Here is a 24,748-nt window from a genome sequence, read left to right as displayed (position 1 = left end):
TTATTAGTTTTTTTTTTCAAAAAACTAAAAAAAACAGATTATAACTAAATTTAATAAGGTTATGGGTCAATTTGTTAATATTATTAATGTTCTTATATTTGTTTGTGTTTCTAGTCAAATAATCAAAGAAGTAAAAGAGGAGTGTTTTGACAATGAATATTTTGATGAGTCACAATCTAAATGTATCTCATGTCCAGCTGGAAAACAACCCAACCAGAATAAAGACCAATGTGTAAATTGTACTGCTGGATATTATTCGACTGAAAATTCTCCTTGTTTACAATGCATGCCAGGAACATATTCAGGAATAGGTTCGGCAAAATGTCATCAATGTCCAGACGGATATTATACTGATAAATATGGACAATATGAATGTATCAAATGTGACCCACCATTTATTTCTGATAAACATCATTCTAGTTGTGAGATATGTCCAGAAGGAACTATTTATGTTGGGTATGATAAAAAAGTATTACCATGCCAGTTCTGTGGTATGAATGCTATTAGTACTGATAATGGAACTAAGTGTCAGGAGTGTGATGAAAATCAGGCTCCTTATAATAATGTATGTTATCCTTTTTGCGATGATATCATTCAACACCAATGCCTAGTTAGTAATTGTTCTGAAAATCAGTATTATAACGCTGGAGAATGTGAAAGTTGTCTTGATGGTCATTATTGTAAACATGGTATTTTATATGATTGTTCAGAATTAGATAATTCATGTTGTAGAAACAATGAAATTACGCATTGTACTCCATTTATTCAAAACCCAAACTCTAATTATTCTGTTTGTTTTCTTAAATTCAAATTTGTTTATTCATTTTAATATAGTCTTAAACCATAGGAATGTGAATTGTCATTACCTTTTATTTCTGTCTTGATTGTTTCTGTAACATTTATATGTGCTTTTGTTGTTATTTTTATAGTATTTGTTATTACTAAATTAGTTGTTCAAAAGAAAGCTATTGATTTTAGCCAAAATAATGCTCAAGAAACAGACCCAACTAAGGTCTATCTTCTTTCGTTTTAATTTGTCCTTTTCATATTTGATTGTGTTTATAATTTTAAGTGCTTGTAATTAAAAAAAAACAATAATTTCGTTTCTTTCATTGTTTTTTTGTATAATACTCGTTTAAGAGATTTATTTTCAATGATTATATAGTAGTAGTATTTATTTTTAAAACTAAATACTATTAAATATTAGAGATTCAATTAACGTCATTTCTTTTTTTTTTAACTAAGACAACGTTAATCTTTAACCTAATCCTCATTTTTTACTATTTTATGTAGTTAAATATCTTTATTTTTAGGTTATTGGATATGCAATAATTTTTGATTGAATAAAAGAATTTGGAGTAAACAGAAAATGAAATAATAAATAATTAAAAAGTACTTAATTGAATTAATGAAACATTATGATTTACATTATTTATTTGTTGATTTAATTTGGTTTTCTTTGTTTCAGGAACACCGGTTATAAATATGTTAAATAAATCATTTACTTGAACATTATATAATGCTGATGTTTCGAAAAAAGCACAAGGACAAATACTATCAATCAAAGAAACCAAATTTTGGGCTTCTAAAGCAGAAACTTTTCGTTGTTTTTTCAAATCACATTTATTTCCTACAAGGATTATAGAAGGCATTGTCTCTCTTCCACTATTTAAAAGAATAGAAAGTATTTGTTTTATATCTCTTTTTCCTTGAATGAATGAAGTTTTATTATTAATAGAATAGACATAAACAATGTAATCACTCTCAGCATAATGCTCTTCTTTTAATACATTAAATTGACTGTCTCCAGAAGTATCAATAAGTCTAAAATGAAAAGTACTATTTTCATATTCTAAAGTTTTGTTATAAATATCTTCTATCGTTGGTTCATAGTTTGATATAGTTTCTCCGTACATAAATCTTCTTATAAGAGCAGTTTTCCCAACATTCATTTGTCCAACAAAAGTTATTGTTGAGTAATGCTCCATTATTTAATGAATATAGTAAAAAAGATCTCTTTTTCCATGGGTTACTTTATCATTCGAGCCCTTTTTTAGGATTTTATTTCTTTCCAAGTGTTACTTCGATTCGGTTCCAATTTAACTAAGTTTAATTCCTTTTCCAATTAAAGAATCTATGATAATTTTATTATTTCTAAAAGAAATTTCCACAATTCATTTTCTTTCATTTTTGTTTTTTTTTTTTTTTAGGGCTATTGAAAAAGAAAACAATTAAATAAATTAATAGCTATTAATATCGTTAATGGCGTGCAAATTTCCATTATTATATTCATTTTAAGATAGTTATTTTTAAAGAAAACTGTTTTATTACCCTGAGTTTTATTAAAAATCTCTGAAAAGGAAGAATGAGTCAAAATAACTATTGACTTTTGGGCTCCTTATTAATGAGTAGTTGATAATAATTAATTCTTACTCAAATACAGTACTTTTTAATTGAAACCAAACACCACTTACTAGTTTAAAAATGTACTTATTTTATTACTTCCATTAAATAATTTTTAGGAATTTCATTTATACAATAAAATACTATTTTATTACAAATACTATATTTTGTTATTATCATAAACACCAAAACTCTTTTTATACAATAAAATTACTGTCATACACTGACAAGTTTTTGCCATAATTGTTAATGTCCATTTTCTTTTTGATATATTTTAATTACTTACTACTCAGACAAGTTTCAAAAAATAAACTTCAAAATAAAAGAATTTTATTTTATTTTCTATTATAGGGAAAAGAATTTAATTAGTGTTAAATTAATTCTGACAATATCATTTCATTAAAATAAAGTTTTTTTCAATTCATATGATATAATAATAATAATAAAATATTATTAATAAATATTTAAAAACTAAAGTTGAAATTAGAACAAATTAAAATAATTAAATCAGTATTCCCTTCTTTATTTTAAAATTAAAGTTACTAAAAAATTAATCAAATAACTGTGGTAATATCATAAACTGAGTTAGTTTAGTATTAGTTATAACTTCAAATTTTTAAATAAAATTTTACTATTATTTTAAGTATTTATTTTTATAAAATTATTACGTTTAAAACTTTATTTTATTAAAATTTATATTATAAAACAAATTATTTAATATTTATCGTAGTTTTGTTATTTTATCTTTTATCATGATATATTATATTATTTATGTTAATTTACAAGAACTTTAATCAACCTTCCTTTAAAACTGTTTTTGTTAACTATGGTTATATAACGCATTATATTAGATTAGTAGTATTATAGACCATTTAGTAATTATAGTCTTTATAATATTCTGTTCAACAACCAGTATGATAATGTATAATTTAGTTGTAGTTCATGAAAAATAGTTTCACTTTTTCTTATCCATGAGTCATGAATGAAAAATAAATGGATTAATAACAAAAAAAAATATCTAATAAATCGTTTCACTGATTAACAAGCAGTTGAATTGGGTGAACTCCTAAATCCCCTACTAATTCTAAATTAGTGTAAATACTTGGAATTGTCATAAGTGGAGATTCTAGAAGAGTGTAGAGGAAATCAAAACGAGAAAGTAAAGAAACATCTTTAAGTTCGTTTGAAATAAAAATAAGTTCACGAAGCAATTCTCTAATTCTTTTAATACAATAAATAAGTTTGCCATAACTTTTATCACTACAATGACTGACAACATCTTTGATATTAGAATTTTCATTTGAAAGAATACATACCCCATCAACCATTCCATAAGACAAACGTAATCTATAACGAATTTGTTCTTGTTCATTAATTTTATTATTTTTCTCACTTATTTCAATTAACCTAATTTCATTTTCAATTAAAGTCTCTATTTTCTTATGAACCTCACTTTTCTTCTCATCAGGTCTCTTATTACAGTCACTAACAAATACACTAAGAAATGAAAGAATTTCTCCATTATTTAGTTTTTCAAAACATTTATTATACATTATATTTGTCATTAACACTCTATCAACAATATTAAAATACCAAGAATATTTCCCTTTTTCAGTAGGAATTCCATTATATGTAAAATCAAGTTCTTCAAGTACACTCATTATTTTATTAATACTCTCTTTTATCCTTTCAATCTCATTATCTAATTCATTTTGTTCAATAACAATATGATTAATAAGACTTTCTAACTCTTTTTTTTCAGACAGTCCTATTCTTTCATATTTTTCATTCTGCAATTGTTCTTTAAATCGAAGAGCTATATCTCTTCTTCTTATTAACCTTAAATGATTAAAGTAATCAAATGACTCAAAAACTTTCTTCTCAATATCCTCTTTCCCATTTTTTAACCACTTTAAGACAATATCACAATTCAAAGAAAACTTACTTTCCATTTCCTTAGGATGTTCTGTAATAAAGTGTAATCTTTGTGGTGTTATTATGAATTTTGGTGTACTTAAAAAAATTACATTCCCATAATCATCAAACCCCTTTCTTCCAGCCCTTCCACTCATTTGTTGGTATTGTCCATTTTTCATATCAACAAACCCTTGGTCATTATCATATACCTTTGTAGTAACAAAGGCGCACGTTCTAGTAGGAGAATTAACACCAACAGAAAATGTTTGAGTGGCAAACAACACTTTGATAATTTGTTTCATAAAACATATTTCAGTTATTTCTTTTGATAATGGAAGAAGTCCAGCATTATGCGCACCAATACCAGTTTTTAACCATTGTTTTACTAAATCAAACTCATCAATTGACTTTTCTATTTCTGGTAAATTTTTAGTCATTTCCTCAAACAAGTTATCAATATATTTTTTTGAGTCATCGCTTACTTTGAATAAATGATTTTCTTTAATATACTGACACACATCTGAAGTATATTTCATAACATTCTTTTTTGTTGGGACAAAAATAATGCATGGGCACATATCATTTAAGACGATTTCTTTCACAAAAAGTTTAACATAACTAGATTCAGGTTCTCCAGAATAATAAGAACGATAACTTTTTGTGTTTAATTCCAACAAATGTTTTTCCTTACTTTTTTTAATTTTCTGAATGGGGTTTAAAAGTTCATTAGAGGTTAAACGAATTTTTTTTGAAGGAATAAATTTTTGAGATAATAATTCCGTATTTATTTCTTCAATAGTACAATTTTTACTTGAGTCAAATGAATATACGTAATGTTTTAATTCAATCGGACGTTTATTCCAAGTAACAAGACATGATATCGTTTGAGTTTTTTCTCCAAACCATTCCATAAAATCTTTAACATTTTCAATTGTTGCAGATAAGAATAATACATGAACTGTTTTAGGAAGATTAATTAAAATATCTTCCCATACAATTCCTCTTTCTTTATCAGTAAAGTACTGAGCTTCATCCATAATAATCCATTCAACATTATTTAAAAATGATGGAATTAAATTAAGTTTACTTCTAAGAATTTCAGCAGTCATAATACTTATTGTATTATAACATGTTCCAATCTCTATATCACCAGTAATAATACTGATATACTTTTTATTAAAACTAATAGAGAAGTCATGATATTTTTGATTAGACAATGCTTTTGTTGGTGAAATATAAATTGCTCTTTTTAACATGTTAATTGATTTAGCAATTGCGTATTCAGCTAATAACGTTTTTCCTGATGCTGTTGGAGCAACAACCATAACGTGTTGATTTCTTTCTATATGAACAATTGCTTGTTTTTGGTAATCATATAAATCAAACTTGAATATCATTTGTGGATGAGGTACTAATTGATTAAATTGTACTATTTCATCGTCTGAAGCTTCTTGAATAAAGTGGTATTGATAATATCCTTCTTTAAAGTATTTTATTAAATTATTAATATCTAATTCACTTCTTTTATTTTGATTATCCATTTTGATTTAAATAAAATTAAATACCAAGTAAGTTCTTTTTATTATATAAAATCATTTCAACAATCATTTTTTTTCTTTCTTTAAAGAAAAATAACCTTTAATTAACTTTTTTGAGTTCATTCATAAATCAATTCAATCATTACTTCTTTTTACCATATCGTTTTTCATTCTTTTTCCTTCTAATATCAGCAGCTTTCTTTTGTTCTTCGTGTCTAATTTTCATCATCTTTTTCTTTAATACCTGTTCTTTAGTTTTAACAGAAGTATTCATTTTTGCTCCTTTCTCTTTATTTTCTTTCTTTTCTTTTGTTTTACTCCATTCTTTGAATTGTTGTTTAACTTTTTCTTTTTCTTCCATTTTCTTTTTCATTTCTCTTCTATGTTGGTCCAATCCTCCTGATGCCATAACAAATTTCTTTTTCTTTCTATCCCAAACCCTTTGTTTTGCTTGTGCTTTTAAATCTGCTTCTTCATCAGCTGCAATTTCAACAGTAAAGTCAAGTGGATTTCTAGTTGAATAAATAATTCTATCACTCGTGTCGTCAAACAATGACCTTTTCTTTGGAACAGAAGGAATATACCCAGCAGATTTTTGTTCTTCTTCCATTGGAATTGTTCCACTTTCCTTTAATTCTTTTTCTAATTGTTCTTTTTCTTCTTTCTCTTTTTCTTCTTTATTTCTTCTGATAGCATTTATAATACGAGTAGAATGGGATAGTCTTGTAGCAGCCATAACCTGTTGTTGAGTTAATTTACTTGAATCAATTTCAAATACAGTTGATTTAGGTCTATAATCTTTAATACCTTTAAGCCATTGATCTTTAAGTATTTCATCTTTATTATCTTGACTTTTAAATTGAGGATGAATTTGGTCAATAGAAAAAACTTTAGCTTTAGAAATACCTTCTCCACTAGCCAAAGGTTTACTTTTTTTATACATTATTAATGAATTATCACTACCTTTCTTTAAGAATTCTAAATCATAATTTCCTTTTAATGTTTCTTGAATTTGGTAAATATATGGATCAATAAATGACCTTGGAATTACTCCAAATTCAATTTCTTTATTCTCTAATGCAAACACTTGAAGATCCATCAAATATCCTACTTCATCTGTTTGAACAAAATTATAACATTTACCCATTCTTCCTGCTCTTGCAACTCTTCCACATCTATGAATATATAATTTTGGTGTAGCAGGAAAATCATAATTAATTACATTATCAAGTTCTGGAATATCAACCCCTCTTGCGGCTACATCAGTTACTAATAAAACATGAGTTTCTTGTTTTCTGAATTTTTTTAAATTAATTTCACGTTCTTGTTGGTCAGCTTTACCGAACATCATAGAAGTCTTAATATCAAATATTTTTAATACTTCATTTAAATACTCAACTTCATGTCTTGTTGCACAAAATACAACAGTTTGTTCTTTATCCCCAATAAGATCAAGTAATAAATATAATAAATGACCCTCTTTTTCATGTTCTTTAACATGATAAAAGAAATTATCAAGATCAGGTGATAATCGTTCTTCTGTATCTAATCTAATAATCTCTGGTTGTTTTAATGTGTTTTTGAGAAATTCAGCTAAATTTCTTGGTAGTGTAGCTGAAAATAATAATATTTGTCTTGTTGGTGGTAACATTCTCATTATATCTGATACTTGTTCACTAAATCCACTTTCAAACATTAAATCTGCTTCATCAAAACAAACCATTTCAACTCTATTTAATGAAATATTTGCACCTTCTAAAATAAATGTAAGTCTTCCTGGTGTAGCAACAATAATATCTGGTCCACTACTTAAATTATCAAATTGATCACTTAATTTACTTCCTCCAATAATAAGTGATGCTTTTAAATTTGTTAATTTTCCTAATTCATTAAATACTTTAATTGTTTGTAATGCTAATTCTCTTGTAGGACAAATTATTAATGACCTTACACCTTCTGTTGAATGTGTTTCTAATCGATTAATAATTGGAACTAAATATGCTGCTGTCTTACCTGATCCTGTTCTTGCCATAGCAATAATATCATTTCCTCGAAGAATAGCTGGAATAGCTTTTCTTTGAATTGGAGTTGGAACTCTGTACCCTTTCTTTAAAACTCCAAGTAACGTTTGTTTATTTAATCCCATACTTTGGAATCCTCCACTTGACTTACTCTTTTTACTTTGTTGTTCTTCCATTTAAATTATTTTCTTTGGACTTCTTTTATAATTTTCTTCAAATTATTTTTAGGGTTCTTTTATTATTAATTTTATTATTTAATTATTATTTTCTTTAAAATCATTAACTTAATCTTTAAATTCATTCTTTTTTAATTCTATTTTAAATTCACTTATTTTTGAACTTGTTCAAGATCATCTTTAAGTCTTGAATTTTCATATTTTAATTTTTCTATCTCAGCTTTTAATTTAAATATTTCAGCATCACAGTTTTCATGTTGTTTTCTAAATTCTTTTCCACTTTCAAATGTTTTGTTTGTTCTTGTTTTGTACTCGCTAAATAGTTGGTTGGTATTTTTTAGATCAAAACTTAATTTTTCTCTTTCTTTTTCTTCACTTTGTAATTTATTTTCCAATTCTTTCTTCTCTTCTTCAAACTGATTCTTTAATTTTTCAATTTCTTTTTTTTGTTCAATTTGAAGTGATTCTTTGAGATCAAACATTTCTGTTTTCCATTTCATATCGTTTGCTTCAATAAGTCTTTTTGTTTCTTCATTTCTCATGTTTTTAACTACCACATCTTCTTTTTCTTCAACGTCATCTTCAACGTTATCCATTGCTCCATTAAGCATATCGATAATTCCATTAATATCAGGATTTTCTTGTTCCAACTTTTCTTTAATTTCTATGTGTAAGAGTAAGATATTAACTTCCTAAATTTATTAATTAAACAAACCATCTAATTTATTTGTTAACTCTTCAATTTGTTCACTATGAACTTTTCTAATTGCTTCAATTTTTCTTTCTAAATCCTATTATTGATTAATGTCTTTTCTTTTTTTGAGACATGGCTACATTCTTTATATTATCAAGTCAACAAACATTTGCTCTGAACTCAGCAAGTTCTCGTTCTTCTGTTTGTGTTTTATTTTCAACTTGTAATTCTACAATCTTCTTTTTTGATGCTTGAATACGTTCAGAGCATGCATGAATGAAATCTATTAATTCTTCTCGTTTTGCCGTTGCCATATTAATAGATAATCCACTTTTCTTTTTTCCTCCTTCTTCACTGGTTGACATTTTGAAGTTTTAAGTTCTTCTTTTTTTTCTTTTTATTTTTCAGTTTTCTCTTTTTGTTGATTTTACACAATCATTCAATTTAAGAGAATATCTTTATTATCATAATTTTAAGACTATGGTAGAATTTAGTAATGAACGTGTACCACCAAAAATAACTAATGTTATTTTGCTTTGGATATTACAAAATTATAAATAATTATAACTAAAATTAAAACAAATCATTGAATAAATATTGTATAATAGATCTAGATATCACTAAATATTTGTTAGTGTTGTTAAGAAGTAATGAGAATATTAAAGGTATTATAAATTTATTTATAAACAATAAAATATCAAGATAAAATAATATTAAATAATTACAATTAGTGTTTTATAAATGAAATGATAAGCAACTATATCGAAAATAAACTCAAGAAAATGAATGTAATGATATTCAGAATAACTTTCTCTATATAAAAATATTCTGCTTTGAATATATATTAATTATTAGTTCTTTTCTTATATTTTTCATATTGTTTTTACTCAAATTATTTCATATGTGTTTTGTACTATCACATTTTTATGTAGTAATTTATTATACCTTTTAACTCTTTTCTCATGCAATTATTTTTGCATGTCATTTCACAATCTTCTTTATTAATTCTATATTGTATTATTGTTTGTTTTAGATACAATAATATTACTGATTAAAAAATAAATTATTATTTGATTGATAGTTCTCATGTTATTTTATAGTATAATATTCTTTTGTTGTTTCAAGTATTATTCTATTTCTTTAAAAAGAGTTATTAGATTGGTATAATGAATTGAAGAATCTAATATTAATTCATTTCTATTTTTATCATCTAAATTTGATTAGTAGTTTATAGTAAATATCAAAAGTTGAAAAAATATAAAGAGTAAATAAATTTTAGTCTTAATGTCATAGACTAAAATATAAAACAAGGATGTATTTAGTTTATTGTAGAATCTATATAACGTTCTATTCTTATAAAAGAATATTTCAAGTTTAAATATCTAGTATTAAAAGTTCACTATAATATAAGTATACAAAAAACTTTGAGACATGAAAATTTATAGGTGATATTTCAATATTTAATGTTCTTGTTATACCTTTTAGTGAGTTTTTTAGTCAGGTGTAGTATTCAATAAAAATATCATTCATTATAAATTCTAAATAGTGTTCATCTAGTTTAAAACAAATTATTGAAAAGAAAGTAAAAAATTAATTTAGTCTTGTTTTATTTCCTTCTTTTCTATTTGGTTCAAATAGATAAAAGAGAATACAATAAATCCGATAGCCATAGATGCACAAGCAGCATAGAATGGATATGCACCAGTTAAGAATCTATCTACTTGAGTCAATCTAAAAGTTCTTAAAGGAATAGTTTCTTTATATTCTAAGTAAGATAAGAATGGTCTTCTATAATTAATGACCATAGTATATACACCAAACTTATCAGGAGTTTGGACAATAACCTCATATTTTCCATTATTTATTCTTTTGAAATTTTTGACAATGACAGGATCAAGTAACTTTAATTCTATTTGTAAATCATCTACGTTAAATGGTACATAATTTCCTTGATCCAATTGTTCTAATTCTACATTAACTTTAATAGTATCATTAATAACTAATTGATGATCATAATTAACTTCTTTTACTCCATTAATTTTTTCCCAATGAATATTTTTCATTCTAATAACACAACGTCTTTGTAATACCCAATCAATAACATTTTCTGTAAACTTTTTATTGTCTGATTTAATAGGATTTAATGTTGGATGTTCAATGACTGAATCAAATGCCATATTACTAAACATTAATGAAGAACCAGAAACAATAATACGTGCATTATTTCGTGCTTGAAGTGAAGCCACCAATGTGATATTTGTTTCTTGTGCAAATGAAACATTTGGAAATAGTGATGTTGAAGCAGAATTTTGTGCTTTAAGAAGAGATGTTGTAAGTGGAGATGGTGGAAGATATAATCCAATTCCACTAAACAAAATGTTTTGAATACGTTGATTAAAGATATTTTGGTTATGATGAATATTGTTAGAGAAAATCATTTCAAATTCTCCAATTTTAACAGTATGTTTCTCATCAATAACTTTACTACCATTAGAATCTACTTCCATATCTAATGAATAAAGAAGTTGTTTATATCCATCTTCGTATTTCTTTCCTAAAGTAATAACCATATTTCCTCCATCATCAATAAATTGAATAAATTCTTTGACTGAAACTTTCTTAAACGTGTAATGTGGTGTTAATAATACAACACTTGAATATTTTTTCTCACCATTTTCAAATAATTGAAACAATGTCATTTTATTTATTATATCAACCTTATCTCCATTCTTCTTTAATAATTCAATAAATTGACTAAATTTTTGTTCGTCTTCATTTCTTTCCAAAATAACAAGTGTTTTATTTGCAAGACAAATGCTGATTAATACAATGAAAATAATTCTCATTTGTTTTTTTTAGTTTCTCTTTTTTCTTTTTTTTTTTTATCTTTACTATTTATTATAGTAAATGAAATTATTAATAAAAGTACTTGTTTATTGTTTGTCCTTTATTCAAAAGAATCAACAAATTACACTTACACATCTTTAATTGTCAGTAGCAAGAGTTGGAGTTTTAGCTTTTTGTTGTCGTGATTGCCAAGTATCCCATTCATCTTCTTCATCTTCAATTGGACTTTTCTTTGATTTAAGAAATGGGGAACTTGTACTAGAATTGATTGATAAAGCAGCATTTGCCCATTCATCGTCTGAGATAGTTGTTGTGTTAGGAGTTTTTGCTTTTTCAATTATCTTAACTTTTTTAGGTTCACCTATAGAAGTACTATTTCCTTTCTTTTCAGCAAGATGAACACTTTTCTTTACTTTTGTTACAACTGGTTTTGTTGGTGCAGAAAGAACTACACTAGGTTTTGATTGAATTGGTGAAGAAGTTGTTGGTGGACTTGTTGGTGCAGTTTTAGTAACTTGAATTGAATTTGGAGAAGCTTTTCCATCCGCAATGTCTTTTAACATTTGCTTATATCGTTCACATTGTGGCAAAGCATATCTCATATTCCATGGTGCATTCATGTTTATTTTACATGATTTTAAGTATGCCTTAAACTTGTCATTTCCTCCATTAATCATATTGCTCATTTGTTTATCTGTCCATGTGTCCATGTCAATTGAACGTACAAATGAAAGATGAACACCAAGTCCACGATGTTTACCACTACATTGAATACAAATGAAAATTCCATAAGGAACAGATGCCCAAGAAGGATTTGGAGTTCCACATTCAAAACAATACTACTCAGATGTTATTTATTTGTTTTTTTTTTGAATTTTAAATTGAAGAAGAGTTTTTCTTTTATTGTTATAACGTATTTGAAACGAAAGATAGAAAGAAACAAACATTATTTCCATTTTTAGTTTTTAGTTGTTTGAAGATTGCATCTCGTCGTGTATTTGATAGTACCACCTTCTCTGTTGACATGTACTAACTGTTTCAGTTCTAGTTTTTTACCTTTTCTTTCTTTTTGGATATTAAAGAAGAAATGGAAAAAGAAAATTCCCTTGGAACAAATTGGACTTTTCCTTCTTTTCCCACTTAAAAATCTTAGTCAATTACTCTTCATTTTACGTTGATTATTTGATTCTTCATTTTCTCTCAAAAAACATAAATTGTGTTATATAAAACACATTTGTTTTAAAACTATAATTAATTAATTCTTCTCAAAATGGCTTTAATGGAAAATCAGAAAAGAATGAAACCATGAGTCCAATTAGTAAGGATCAACGGTTGTTGCTGCAGCAGCTGCAACACTAATAAAAATCATAACAAAGCTAAATCCAATGCTTATGACTATAATGATTGTTGAAACAAGGAAAAAGACCATTGACAAGATTGCAAACATACGAGCTTGGTCATTTGTGGAATGTCTATATTGGCACCACCCATAACACCAAACACAACAACACAAGAATCCTAACGCAAACAAAAGAGCAGATGTAGTACTTTCATTGTTCCCACTATAACTACTTTTAATTTCTTGTTGGTCGACATTGGGTTGAACAATGTATGGTTGTGGGTTGTATTGTGGAGGGACTGTTTGGTATCCTGTTTGTTGGGTGTATTGAGGTTGTTCAGGAATTTGTTGGTATTGCATGTTGGTTGAATTCTTTTTTTGAGATATGGTAATACGAAAGTTGGGTTTTTATAAATCATAAATTACTTAATCATATTTTTAATTAATTATTTAATTATGACAGATCCATATCTCTTTTGTCGAAACAATCTCATTTATTTCTTATCTTTTTTCAATTCAAAAAAATTATTATCCAATACTTTAAACTATAAATTAATTATTTTCTTTAAATCACTTTGCAAAATACCTAAGAAAGTGATGTCATTCTGGTACCAAGGACCATAATAAAATTCTCCTTTAAAACCAAAGAACTGGTTTGTCTTTAGGTTGTATACTAACTTGAATTATATGACCTATTTATTATTAAACTGATTAGCTCTCTTGTTTTAAAGATAGTTGTTTTGAATATAAAGTAACTATGTCATTAAAGAGACTAAGTAAATAAAAAAGGATAAGAAGCAACGTCCAGACTTACCAAAAGACAACATCAATTTTTAGACAATTGTTTATAGTTTAAAAGTAACAGTTTAAGTGAATAGTTAAATTAAAAGAATAAATGGTTCAAATCAAAATTATAAGAAAGAATAGTTGGTTCATTTGAATAAAATTTGTAACTGATACACTTTCTTTTTCATTTGATTTAGGTTTTTTCAACAGACTTTATATTAAATCTTTAGAGAAATCTTTCAAGGACACAAAAATTAGAAGAAGTTAAAAATAATATATTGTGTTTAGGTGGTTAAAAAATAAAACGGTACAAGTACAATTTTGTTTAATGAGTTACTAGCATATAACGTTAGAGATATTGCTTTCTTGTTGTAAATATTTCTTTTTTAACATAAAAATTAAAAAACAGTTACCAGTTTAATATATTTTTTTCATATAATTCCATACGACTAAAATTAAAAAGAACTACTATACAAAAGGAAATGGAAGATATCTTAGTTAAAATAATTTTCTCTTTCATACTAATTTAGTATAACAATTTTGTTTTGTCGTTCTTTTTATGTTTCACTAAACGTCATCACATTTATTCAAGCCGTTATTTCTTAATTCAGTAGATACACAATGGTAAGATTGTTTTATTGTTATTGGTGTTATTTGTATTACATTTTAATAAGTACTATTACCACTAAGTATTGTTAAAGAAATATATGACAGTTAAAAGATTGATAATTAGTATATTTTTGTTTGTAGTAATAAAACGTAGTTCATTAACTTGATTAAAAGAAAGTTTTATTGGTTTAGAGTGTTTGGGAAGCAATTTATTATTATAACATTCTTTATTACTTTCAATAGAAAACAACAATAAACTGTATCAATTTTTTTATTAAGTTAAATGTTATCATATTTTAGAGTTGACTTGATGAATAAACTTATCAAAAATAATGGAATTTATGATAGGATAATTTGATTGTGTTTGTTTTAATAATAAAGAGAGTAAATCCAATAATATCTATTATATTCATCTTAAAGTTGTAAACCTATTATTTGTATTCATTATAAATGGAGTTTTATTTGAGAGAAATGTGTTATTGCCTCCTTCTTTAAATTCATTAGAACAAGTGTTATATTCAATCAAAAAAAAGAAAGATTCTTGTTTAGAAGATATAAATAAATTCTATGAAGGGAGTTATTATTGTTTTATTTTTTAAAATAAATTAAAATAAATGGATTCGAAGGTAGCACGTCAGAGACACCACGCAGAACCCTAAAATATTTCCATCCTTCGATTCCCCCAGTTATGGACTGGTTATGACGTTGCGTTTGGTTAGAAAAACATCTTACCCAGTACTGCAAGAATAGCAGTGTTTATTATGTACAATGACAGAATATCATTGACAATAAACGAATGGGTATTTATAAAGATGTTATTATTACTTGTTAGAATACAAGTATATTTGATAATATAAGAAAGATTATCAAAAGAAAGGGTCAAGTGGTTGTGGCTAAAAGAATATTAGCCCATAGCAATACAGTAGTAATTATATACTCTCCTTAAAATAAGAAAATAAAGAAGAAGAAATTTAAACCCATCAAAATTAAAAAGAAATTAAATAATGAATATTTAAGTAAGGGATGTCTAAAATACTCTATTCCACATCAAAAATGAGAAAAGAAAATTCTCACCGTTCAACAACTAAAAGCAAAGAATAAGCTAATAGTTGAAGAACAAATACTTTTAAGCGAGGGATGGGATTAGTCTCCCCTGAGCAAGGAACAATAGAAAATATTTCTATTAATACTTAATTAACTTCTTTTTATTAAAATAAATTAAAATAAATTGGGAACAACAGAAAATAATTAATGTTTAGAAAAGTTAAGAGAGAAATTATTGATATTAACTCTGAACCACATAAATAAACTTAATCAAATTGTACAATATTTGCAAGAAGAGGAGACCCTTTTTGACTAACTAATGGAAAAATTGAACTTTCTGGATAATTAATAAAAAACATAGAATCATCCTCCTCAATTTCTTCTTCTTGTCTCAACTGAGAAGGTGTAGTAAGAACAAGAAAACAATTGTCTATTTTTCTTTTGTATGCTTTTTCTATTAATTCTTTATAGTGTTGAGATTGTGACATTCTTTATAGAAATGGTTAAGAATGACAATATCAGTTTTGGACAAGGTTAAACAAGAACTTTCCATTTGATAAAAATGGAATATTGAAACATTATAATGGAAGATGAATCATTTTAGCACAATATATTTTTATTTTTCAAACTTTTTAAACAACTTATTCTCATTTTCAATTTATCAAATCATTACTAAACCCTTAACTTAAAAACAATAACAATTATTCATTAATTGATTATACAACATATCAAAAATTATTTTTCTCATCAAATTAAGTATAGACAAATAAATCTAATCAACATATTTTGTTTAGCTTAATTCATTAATATTTTTTAATTTTCAAATAGTGTTATATTTAACATAAATAAAAATAGAGAGAGTTTTTGAAAACCCTAAAAATTAAAGAAAAAGGCAAACAATGGAGCCAACAGTAGGAGGGGGAATTATCACTGATCATGTACTTTTTATTAATGAAAGTGAAGAGGTTGTAGCATCAGGACCAAAAGGATTAAATTTTTACAAAATCTCAAATGGACAAATTATATCACGATTAATTATAAAAGAAAAAGTAGTTGGAATATTTACATTTACTTCAGATAGTATTTTTGTTATTACAGTTGATGGAACAATTTCATTATATTCAACTGATACTTATACTCTCACTAAACAATGGAAAACAATTATTGAGGATGTTCAAACAGTTCAAAAACTTGATAATATGGTATTTTATATGAAATCAAGAACATATGCTTTTCTTGTTACGATTAATGTAAATAGTGATCATATCAAAATTAAAGAAACTGTTAATGGAATACCTTCTTCAGATGGTAGAATTATTTACAGTTTTAATGGAAATAATATTTTCCTTATTGATAGAATTGAAAATAATAAATATCACACTAAAGTACAAGGACATATAAGAAATATTTATGTTCATCCAAAAATCAATACTGATCTTTTTGTTTGTTGTGAAGGAGGTGTATTTTATTTACTTCATTGTGATGAAGAATTAAAAAAAGGAAATCAACTCAATAAAAGTATAGAAGAAGGTTTTTATGAATTTATTCCTACAATTAATAAATTCCATTGGCATTTTAAAAATTTTGATGGATTTGCATTATTTCAAAATGGTGAAAAAATATTAACAGGAGGAGATAATGGTGTTTTAGTATTTTGGAAAACAGTAGATGGTAGTCAATCTTATCTTCCAGAAATTGGTGCTGAAATAAAGAAAATTACAGTTAATAATATATCAACATTAGCTGCATTATCACTTGCAAATAACTCAATTGTTATTGTAAGTTTATCACAAAAGAAAATTATTAGAATTATTGCAGGATTAATTAAGTCAGATAAAATTATTATTCATTCTGGTCCAAAAGGTCAAGTTATTACTACTGGAAATGGACCTATTCTTCAATTTTATGATCCATCTGGGGATCGATGTGTTGCTAGTGCTGAAGTATCACGACCTAATGTTCTTCTTGAATCACTTGAGAAAAGAAAACTTCCAGATGCAGATGTTAAATATATATCAATGATTGGAGATGATGAATGGATGGTTACATATGATTTAAGAAATATGTCATTAAGATATCACGAAAGTAATTTAAGATTCTTTAGAAAAAAACAAAATGGAACATATGAACAAATGGTTTGTATTCCTGAACCATTCCAATCAGAAGTTACTTCAATTGCATCTTCTCCTTCTCATAAAGTTGTAATTACTACATCACTAGATCATGTTTTTAAGGTTTGGGTTCTTGTTACTAGACAAACAATTAAAACAAAAGGAGAAGTCCGATCAAATATAACATGGAAATGTAGATCTATTGGTGCTTATTATGGAGAACCATCATATTCAGCATCTATATCTAAAGATGGTAGTGTTATGGCAGTTTCATTTAAAACAGCAATTACTATATGGGATGTTTTATCAAATAAATTATTATTTTCACTTCCTATTCCATATGAACAACACAATAAAGAATTTATACCTGTTGAAGTTCAATTTTTATCCAATTCACAATACATTCTCACTAAATCAAAACAAGGTGTTATTATATATGATCTTCTTTCTAGAAAGATTTATCAATCATTCCTTTGTACTCCAATTCTCATTGCTGCACATCGTACATTAAATTTATATTCATTTGTTAATAAAAATACTGGACATTGGGATGTTTTCTTAATGAAAATAGGTGACATAAAACCAGTTGCTGTATGGAGAATAGATACAGAAATAACATCAATGGTGTTCTACACTACAGTCACTGGTCTTGAATACATTTGTGCAGTGACAAAGAATAGTGAAATTTATTCATTACCACTAGAAAATATGATTGGAAAAGATGTACCTCAACCTTATATTGATACAAAAGTTTCTGAAAAGAAGGCTGCTATTACTCTGAAGAAACTTGAAATGGACGAATCAAATAATGAAACTCGAGTGGTAAAAATTGTAAGTGAATCAACATTAGATGGCCTAGAAGCAAATATTTCTGATGTGAATAACATCTTCAACGTTATTGTTGACTGTCTTCTTAAATGATTGCTTTTTGAATGAAAAACAAATTTTATTAATACTGGGTCATAATTTATAATCTTTTTTAAAGAAAAATAAGTCAATTTCTTAGGAACCTTACTTAAATTATTGACCAAATAAAAACTTCAACCATTTAATATTCTAAGTTTATTTTAAGAATTAAAGAAAATTTGATAATTTGATAAAGTTTTCGTTTTTGTTGGAAAAAGATTTTAGAAAAATAAAATATAAAACATTCTTTATTTATTAGAACAAAAAAGAATATTCCAAAAAATTACAAAAATAGAACAAATGATGTAAAAAAACTAAAAAATATAAAAGGGTGATGTCATTACAGGGTAAAATTGAAATTAAAACAATTCAACGTATTATTGCACCAACTTTTTATGTGCGTTCAATTGATTTGGATGAGAGTATGGTTAGAAGAAATGGAACAAAATCAACATTATCTATTAATGTATCATTTCCACCATTTGTATATTCGAGTTATGATATTCAAACAAAGAGAAGTTTAAGGTTTGTTCAAAGATTTGAAAGTGTAAACAAAAAGAATAGAATGCAATTATTAATTATTGATAAAGACATGAAAGTTATTCATCCTAGTAATATTCGTATACGAATAAATAATGAAACAATTAGTACAATTTGTTTTGGTAATATCCCAAAGAAAGGAACAGCGTTTATTGAGGGAATAGATATTACAGATTTCTTAGTAATGGGAAAAAATATTATTAATGTTGAAACACTTTATGACAATACTCGTGTTGTGTTATTTGAAGGACTTTCATTAACAATTAATCAAACTATAAATAAATTACTTCATGAAATTCCTCATGGTAAGTTTGTTCCTGACGTTGATTTAGATGATGACGTAGATGATGAAATAATAGAAGAACAACAAGTTTTATCTTTGCGTTGTCCAATTAGTTTCCAAACTATTGAAATTCCAGTACGAGGAAAAAGGTGTTCTCATTTGAGAACATTTGATATGAAAGCATTTATTGAAACTGCACAAAAATCAGGTTATTATGAATGTCCATTATGCTCTGAATCAATACAACCTAGTGACTTAATCATTGACCAACAAATGGAAACAATATTAAAAGAAATGAAAGATAAACCAAATGTTGAAGAAGTTGTTGTAACTCAAGATGGCCAAGTACTTCCTAAAATTGAAGAAAACAATGATTCAGGAGATGACGAAGAAGAGCTCCGACTATTAAAAAAAGGAAAAGAAAAAAGAGAAAAAGGGTCTGAACCATTTGGAGATAAAGCTCTTCAATTTAAACCTAATGCACCTCCTCCTTCTAAAGAAATTTATTATGACACACAAAGGGCTCCATTGCCTAATCCTTTTATACCTGAAAAAAGCAGATATTTGAATTTACCTAATGAAAGAAGAAATGAATTTGCTCAACAAAGTCAAATTTCTCCATATTATTTACCTCCATATAATTCTACTCAATCACCATGCCAAGAAATTCCTTTGGCAATTCATCAACATTATCTTTACAGTAGCCCTGAATATCCTCAACGAATTTATAATTATCAACACCCTCCTAATTTTTATCAACCATTTACTATTCCTCCAGATAAACAACCTTTACCCTATCAACTTAATACACCATTTAATTATACATCTTCATCAATAAATCCACGTTATCAACAAGTTAGAACATATCAATTTCCACAACAAATCTCTCCACAAAGACAACACATTATTAATGAAGCAACAAAACCTCATTCAATTGTTTCAAATAATACGTACAGAAATAATTTTCAAAAAGCAATCAGAATAGGTAGTAATACAAATGTTTTCAGAAATTATGACCAATCTCAACAACATGATAATATAATTACAACAACCCAAAATGATGATGCTCTTCCGACAGTAACATATTCTTCTCATTTAAAAACAATGGGGGGATCACCTGATGATCCAATTTGTCTATAAGTTTCATATGATTAATTGAATATATATTAGAAAACTTAAAAATTTAAAATTTAATTTGAAGCTTTAAATTGATGATAATGAGTTCAATCCTCTACATGTCTAAATGAATGAAGGTACTCCTGAATTTCCTCCTCCAATGTCTGAGTCAAAATCAAATCCCCAATCGTTGTTTGATTTCTTTGGAGCTGGTTTAGGTTTTGTTGCAGGTTTAGGTTGGTTTATAGGTGTAGATGTATATCCACCATATGCAATTTGTGGTTGTTTGCTTTTTGTTTGTTTCTCAAATGAAGCAGCCCATGAATCCCAATCATCTGCTTGAACACTTGGTTTTGGTTGACTTGGTTTATTTTGTTGAGTTGGTTGTTTGGTTTGAGTATTATTCTCCTTTTGAGTTGGAATGGATGTGGTTTGTGTAGAGGAAGTAACATTAGACTGAGTTGGTTGTTGAGGAACAGTGGATTGAGGAGTAAATGAAGTAGATTGACCACCAAAGATAGGAATTTGAGTAGTACTTTGACTAGAAATACCAAGACTAATATTATCACCTTCTTTAGGATATTTAGGAACATAAGATGGATTATCTAATGTCATAGCATATTCCCTCACTATAATAGCAATAACATCCCAACAGTCTAATGCTGCTTTTCTTACTTGAGGATCAAGATCCAATAATGCTTGTGACAAATATGGAACAACTTCTTTTGCACAAACAGCTCCATCAATAGCATATTTATTTTGTGAAACCATTACCACTGCTGCTTTCTTCATATCAGCAACTCCATCTCTCATACTTCTAGAGAAGGCAGATGCAACTAATTTAGCTTTTTTATCATCACTAAATCTGTTAGCTATTTTACCAATACAAACAACAGTATTGATTCTAACAACACTTTCTGGGTCTTGCAATGCAGCATCAAGAAATCTAAATACCTCTCCATTTAATGTGCTTTGTGGTAATTTAGGTGCAAGACATACTAATGACCTTACTGCAGCATCTTTCATTGACCCTGTTGCTTCTGGTGCCATAGATTTAGAGAGCATTGGATAAAGATAATTACCAACTATATTCTCTGATAGTTTATTAACATACAAACTAGCTTGTGCAAGTAATGCAGATTTGATTACAGGAGTTCCATTTTGAAGAAGTAATTTAATAGTAGGAAGAACATCTGAGTCAAAGTCTTCTTGGGAAATATTAGTAGTTAATCTCATTGTTGGTTCAACAACAGTGACTGCTTCATTCTTTCCTGTTTTCATAATTTCTAAGAAAGATTCAAGAAGTTTGTATTGTCTAAACGAAGGTGGGAAAGTGTCGAATTGGGTAGCTAATGATCGAAGGAATGAATCACGAACAAAGGCATCAACAGTAGAGAAGTGTTCAAGAGTATTTAATATTGCAATAAATCTATTTTGAGTAATAAATGGAATTGTTAATAAAGAAGCAACTGATTGTCTATCAACATGATTTAATGAATCAATAGATTTATGAAAAGCAGATAACTCTACTGGAATAGATGGTGCTTGAGCAACCATAGATTTTTTAGTAATTGGAGTACCAAAAAGATAACATAGAACACCAGCGACACCCCAAGAATCTACACCTTGAGCATTTTGTTTATAGTTATTAGGATCAGGTGGTAAATAAACTTCATCAAGAATTTGAGGATCTGTTTGAATTCTGTTCTCAAAAGGAGAATTACTTAATGAAGAGAATTCACTTAAATATTCTAACCCAAAAATTTTAACTTCTAATGCCTTAGTTACATATAAAGATGTTGGTTTTATATTACCATGTAAATAACCTTTTGTATGAAGATAATCAACACTACGAACAAGATTATATACAGCCCAAATAAGAAGATCTGGGTTCTTTCTTATTTCATTAATTTTATTACTAATAGGATACATCTCTTCTGTAGTAATTGTCACTTTACTTCCACTCTCATTTGTTTCATAAATTTTAGGTAAAGCTGGACAATTTAAATTTTTTAATTTTTTAATTAACAATTGTGGATAGTTCTGTTGTTTATTTGATTTATAAAAACTTGTTTCATATGTAAATGTAGTTCCTTTTGTTCTATCAATTTTTCTTACTGATTGTGACACTTCACATTGAAGTGTAGAATTATTGATTGTTTGTATTTGTGATTTAATCTCAAATGGATCTCCAATAACTGCTTTAGTAACTTGGCTTGGATCTGAGAAGATATTCTTAAAGAAATTCATTTATTTACTCATTTTTAAGTTCTATGACAAATTTCATCGTCATTTCTTTGAATTTTATTTATTAATTTTATTTATTAATTTTATTATTATAAATTACACGTCATCGTTAATTTAAAATCAAGATCTTTAATAGAAATATCTATAAAGTTCATGCAAATGATATTCGTATCAATTTTTAAGTTAATTGATTTCTTATTGTTTGCAAGAAAAAATTAAGGACAGAAGTTATTTATATTTTTTAATATAAATAAAAGAGAATCCTTGAATATTATACTATTTTGTAACATTAATAGAACAAGTTTTATTTATTTTATATTTATTTTCATTTATTTTTTTTTCTTTTTTAATATAAATGAAATCATAAAAAAACAATTAAATAATCTAATTGAAAAGTTTCTTATATTAATTAAGGTATTATTTGATATGTTGCATTCAACATAACTTCTTTTTCAAATTCTATTGATTGACCATTTGAAATTACTTCTACAACCTCATTTCCAGTAAGAGTGTGTTCATGAAGATATTCAACAGAAATAGGGAAGAGTCTTGATGTTTCCAATCCTTCTCCAGAAATTTCAATTTCTAATGAACCATTACTTCCATCACTAATATCTCCAATAATCCATTGTATTTTATCAGTAACTTCTAAATTACCATCAATACTAATTACAGTAATTGGTCCAAGATTCGGTATTTCAACAACAACATCTTTCAATTCTTGTGTTGCTTCATATGACATTGACAATGTTAATCCATTTTGTGCTTCTGCTGGCCAACATGTAAATGTTATTGGTAATGAAAATTCTTCTGCTTTATAGTTCCATTTAATATAAATTGCTGGTGTGTTAACTGCTAACTTTTTTCCTTCTTTTAATTTTAATATACGTTCTACAAATGCTTTTGGATCCACGTGTGGATGCATTTGTGCTTTAGCAACAACTCCAATTGGTGCTAATTTCATTTCTGCTTCTACTCCTTCAGCAACAGCAATTCCAAGTGATCCATTTAATACAACATTAATTGCACTAGTCTCAGCACTAACTGTAATATGTGACTCTTCATTAACTTTTACAATTGCATTAGAAACCATTAATTTCTTTTCTTCTTTGATTTGGTCTGAAACACCAGCATTAGAGCTTGTATTTTCTTCTTGATCTTTCTTTATTTCTTCTATAATAGTTTCTGCTGGTTTCTTTTTACCTAATTGTAAACCTCCTTTAGCATGTCCAGTTTTAACTGTCTTTTTAACTGTTTTCTTCTCTAATATTGGAGATGGTGTTTCTTTAACAGGAATATAATCAGTAGATAATGGTGTTTTATTAGGAGATGGTTCGAAAAAATTATCAGTTTGAAGACCTTGTAACATAGCAAGTTTCTCTTTTAATTCTTTTTCTTCTCTAATTTCCTCCGCTTTTTGTTTTGCAATACGAGCTGCTTCAGCCTTTTTTATTTCTAATTGTTGTAAATACATTTCTTCATCTTTACTTCTCATTGCTAAATTGGCTCTAACATTACTTACAGAAATCTTTTCTACAAATCCCCATTGAAGAAATTCATCTAAAATAAATAACACTTCAAACATTCCTTGTGTAATTCCTTTTGATGTAATAGTTAATTTCTGTTGAAATGATGCAATGATAGCATTCATAATTTCAGTGTCTTCTATAACATTAGAAGATAATGTCGTAATCAATACTATATAAACATCTTCACATAGTCTAAACAAAAATCGGACTCCATCAGTTTCAAATGAGGAATTTGATATTGTATTACACATACGGATGAACGTAGCATATAATCCTTCAATTCGTGTTCTCGCAATAGAAACATTTTGTCGAGACACAAGAATTTTACCAGATCGTGAAAGGATACCAATTGATTGAATCTAATTGTTAATCATTTCATCAATCTTAAAAATAATAATCTTAATAGACAAACCATTCACTAACAATCTGATTTTTCAGTTTTTATTATTTCTTTTTTTCTTAAAAGTACTCTTTCTCTTTTCCATTCATAATTTATATTTCTTTTTTACTGCACATTCCAATATTTTTTAGTAAATTTAATTTAGATAAAAATAATGTATTATAGGAAAATAATTATTATAATGAAAGAACATTAAATAATGGTTCAAGTAAAATTAAAAGTAATTATAATAAGGGTTAGAG

At 26.7% G+C, this 24,748-nt stretch overlaps 12 protein-coding genes across 12 annotated transcripts, besides 26 other annotated features; 3 read left to right on the top strand and 9 right to left on the bottom strand.

The window, feature by feature from the left end:
• Positions 1 to 57: part of a sequence feature (AT_rich) that runs on past the window's edge.
• Positions 58 to 61: 4 nt separating this feature from the next.
• Positions 62 to 1,033, top strand: EDI_278180 (uncharacterized protein; the record flags this gene model as incomplete). The annotated part of the gene is made up of 2 exons (XM_001736078.1): positions 62 to 790; positions 848 to 1,033. 2 exons carry the CDS (start codon positions 62 to 64, stop codon positions 1,031 to 1,033), a joined length of 915 nt encoding a protein of 304 aa, XP_001736130.1.
• Positions 1,034 to 1,171: 138 nt separating this feature from the next.
• Positions 1,172 to 1,206: a sequence feature (AT_rich).
• Positions 1,207 to 1,385: 179 nt separating this feature from the next.
• On the bottom strand, positions 1,386 to 1,952 carry EDI_278170 (uncharacterized protein; the record flags this gene model as incomplete). Its single annotated transcript, XM_001736077.1, has 1 exon — positions 1,386 to 1,952. The coding sequence occupies one exon, from the start codon at positions 1,950 to 1,952 to the stop codon at positions 1,386 to 1,388; it is 567 nt and encodes a 188-aa protein (XP_001736129.1).
• Positions 1,953 to 2,801: 849 nt separating this feature from the next.
• Positions 2,802 to 2,911: a sequence feature (AT_rich).
• A 117-nt stretch (positions 2,912 to 3,028) lies between these two features.
• Positions 3,029 to 3,185: a microsatellite.
• Positions 3,083 to 3,180: a microsatellite.
• Positions 3,186 to 3,434: 249 nt separating the features above from the next.
• On the bottom strand, positions 3,435 to 5,861 carry EDI_278160 (helicase, putative; the record flags this gene model as incomplete). Its single annotated transcript, XM_001736076.1, has 1 exon — positions 3,435 to 5,861. The coding sequence occupies one exon, from the start codon at positions 5,859 to 5,861 to the stop codon at positions 3,435 to 3,437; it is 2,427 nt and encodes an 808-aa protein (XP_001736128.1).
• Positions 5,809 to 5,830: a sequence feature (AT_rich).
• Positions 5,862 to 6,000: 139 nt separating the features above from the next.
• On the bottom strand, positions 6,001 to 8,055 carry EDI_278150 (DEAD box ATP-dependent RNA helicase, putative; the record flags this gene model as incomplete). The annotated part of the gene is made up of 1 exon (XM_001736075.1): positions 6,001 to 8,055. One exon carries the CDS (start codon positions 8,053 to 8,055, stop codon positions 6,001 to 6,003), a length of 2,055 nt encoding a protein of 684 aa, XP_001736127.1.
• Positions 6,128 to 6,240: a microsatellite.
• Positions 6,493 to 6,536: a microsatellite.
• Positions 8,034 to 8,214: a microsatellite.
• Positions 8,098 to 8,215: a microsatellite.
• Positions 8,208 to 9,114, bottom strand: EDI_278140 (myosin heavy chain, clone, putative; the record flags this gene model as incomplete). Its single annotated transcript, XM_001736074.1, has 3 exons — positions 8,208 to 8,719; positions 8,771 to 8,846; positions 8,917 to 9,114. The coding sequence occupies 3 exons, from the start codon at positions 9,112 to 9,114 to the stop codon at positions 8,208 to 8,210; spliced, it is 786 nt and encodes a 261-aa protein (XP_001736126.1).
• Positions 9,115 to 9,128: 14 nt separating this feature from the next.
• Positions 9,129 to 9,178: a microsatellite.
• A 118-nt stretch (positions 9,179 to 9,296) lies between these two features.
• Positions 9,297 to 9,328: a sequence feature (AT_rich).
• Positions 9,329 to 9,415: 87 nt separating this feature from the next.
• Positions 9,416 to 9,473: a sequence feature (AT_rich).
• Positions 9,474 to 9,799: 326 nt separating this feature from the next.
• Positions 9,800 to 9,821: a sequence feature (AT_rich).
• A 523-nt stretch (positions 9,822 to 10,344) lies between these two features.
• Positions 10,345 to 11,595, bottom strand: EDI_278130 (dolichyl-diphosphooligosaccharide--protein glycosyltransferase 48 kDa subunit precursor, putative; the record flags this gene model as incomplete). The annotated part of the gene is made up of 1 exon (XM_001736073.1): positions 10,345 to 11,595. One exon carries the CDS (start codon positions 11,593 to 11,595, stop codon positions 10,345 to 10,347), a length of 1,251 nt encoding a protein of 416 aa, XP_001736125.1.
• Positions 11,595 to 11,633: a microsatellite.
• Positions 11,634 to 11,733: 100 nt separating this feature from the next.
• EDI_278120 (arf GTPase-activating protein, putative) lies at positions 11,734 to 12,622 on the bottom strand (the record flags this gene model as incomplete). Its single annotated transcript, XM_001736072.1, has 2 exons — positions 11,734 to 12,435; positions 12,542 to 12,622. 2 exons carry the CDS (start codon positions 12,620 to 12,622, stop codon positions 11,734 to 11,736), a joined length of 783 nt encoding a protein of 260 aa, XP_001736124.1.
• A 289-nt stretch (positions 12,623 to 12,911) lies between these two features.
• Positions 12,912 to 13,295, bottom strand: EDI_278110 (uncharacterized protein; the record flags this gene model as incomplete). The annotated part of the gene is made up of 1 exon (XM_001736071.1): positions 12,912 to 13,295. One exon carries the CDS (start codon positions 13,293 to 13,295, stop codon positions 12,912 to 12,914), a length of 384 nt encoding a protein of 127 aa, XP_001736123.1.
• Positions 13,296 to 13,340: 45 nt separating this feature from the next.
• Positions 13,341 to 13,393: a sequence feature (AT_rich).
• Positions 13,394 to 14,907: 1,514 nt separating this feature from the next.
• Positions 14,908 to 14,946: a sequence feature (AT_rich).
• A 1-nt stretch (position 14,947) lies between these two features.
• Positions 14,948 to 15,539: a repeat region.
• Positions 15,540 to 15,560: a sequence feature (AT_rich).
• Positions 15,561 to 16,176: 616 nt separating this feature from the next.
• Positions 16,177 to 16,228: a sequence feature (AT_rich).
• Positions 16,229 to 16,273: 45 nt separating this feature from the next.
• Positions 16,274 to 18,406, top strand: EDI_278100 (uncharacterized protein; the record flags this gene model as incomplete). Its single annotated transcript, XM_001736070.1, has 1 exon — positions 16,274 to 18,406. One exon carries the CDS (start codon positions 16,274 to 16,276, stop codon positions 18,404 to 18,406), a length of 2,133 nt encoding a protein of 710 aa, XP_001736122.1.
• Positions 18,407 to 18,725: 319 nt separating this feature from the next.
• EDI_278090 (sumo ligase, putative) lies at positions 18,726 to 20,354 on the top strand (the record flags this gene model as incomplete). The annotated part of the gene is made up of 1 exon (XM_001736069.1): positions 18,726 to 20,354. The coding sequence occupies one exon, from the start codon at positions 18,726 to 18,728 to the stop codon at positions 20,352 to 20,354; it is 1,629 nt and encodes a 542-aa protein (XP_001736121.1).
• Positions 20,355 to 20,364: 10 nt separating this feature from the next.
• Positions 20,365 to 20,411: a sequence feature (AT_rich).
• Positions 20,412 to 20,453: 42 nt separating this feature from the next.
• EDI_278080 (uncharacterized protein) lies at positions 20,454 to 22,580 on the bottom strand (the record flags this gene model as incomplete). Its single annotated transcript, XM_001736068.1, has 1 exon — positions 20,454 to 22,580. One exon carries the CDS (start codon positions 22,578 to 22,580, stop codon positions 20,454 to 20,456), a length of 2,127 nt encoding a protein of 708 aa, XP_001736120.1.
• Positions 22,331 to 22,358: a sequence feature (AT_rich).
• A 50-nt stretch (positions 22,581 to 22,630) lies between the features above and the next one.
• Positions 22,631 to 22,676: a sequence feature (AT_rich).
• Positions 22,677 to 22,805: 129 nt separating this feature from the next.
• Positions 22,806 to 22,833: a sequence feature (AT_rich).
• A 46-nt stretch (positions 22,834 to 22,879) lies between these two features.
• Positions 22,880 to 22,923: a microsatellite.
• Positions 22,924 to 22,986: 63 nt separating this feature from the next.
• On the bottom strand, positions 22,987 to 24,521 carry EDI_278070 (coatomer subunit delta, putative; the record flags this gene model as incomplete). Its single annotated transcript, XM_001736067.1, has 2 exons — positions 22,987 to 24,465; positions 24,519 to 24,521. The coding sequence occupies 2 exons, from the start codon at positions 24,519 to 24,521 to the stop codon at positions 22,987 to 22,989; spliced, it is 1,482 nt and encodes a 493-aa protein (XP_001736119.1).
• A 104-nt stretch (positions 24,522 to 24,625) lies between these two features.
• Positions 24,626 to 24,689: a sequence feature (AT_rich).
• The last annotated feature ends 59 nt before the right edge of the window (positions 24,690 to 24,748 follow it).

Source organism: Entamoeba dispar, genomic scaffold (assembly GCF_000209125.1).
Source record: "Entamoeba dispar SAW760 scf_1105229459691 genomic scaffold, whole genome shotgun sequence".
Classification (NCBI taxonomy): Eukaryota; Evosea; order Mastigamoebida; family Endamoebidae; genus Entamoeba; species Entamoeba dispar.
Note: the sequence above shows the minus strand (reverse complement) of the source record. Positions and strands in the feature narration are given on the sequence as shown.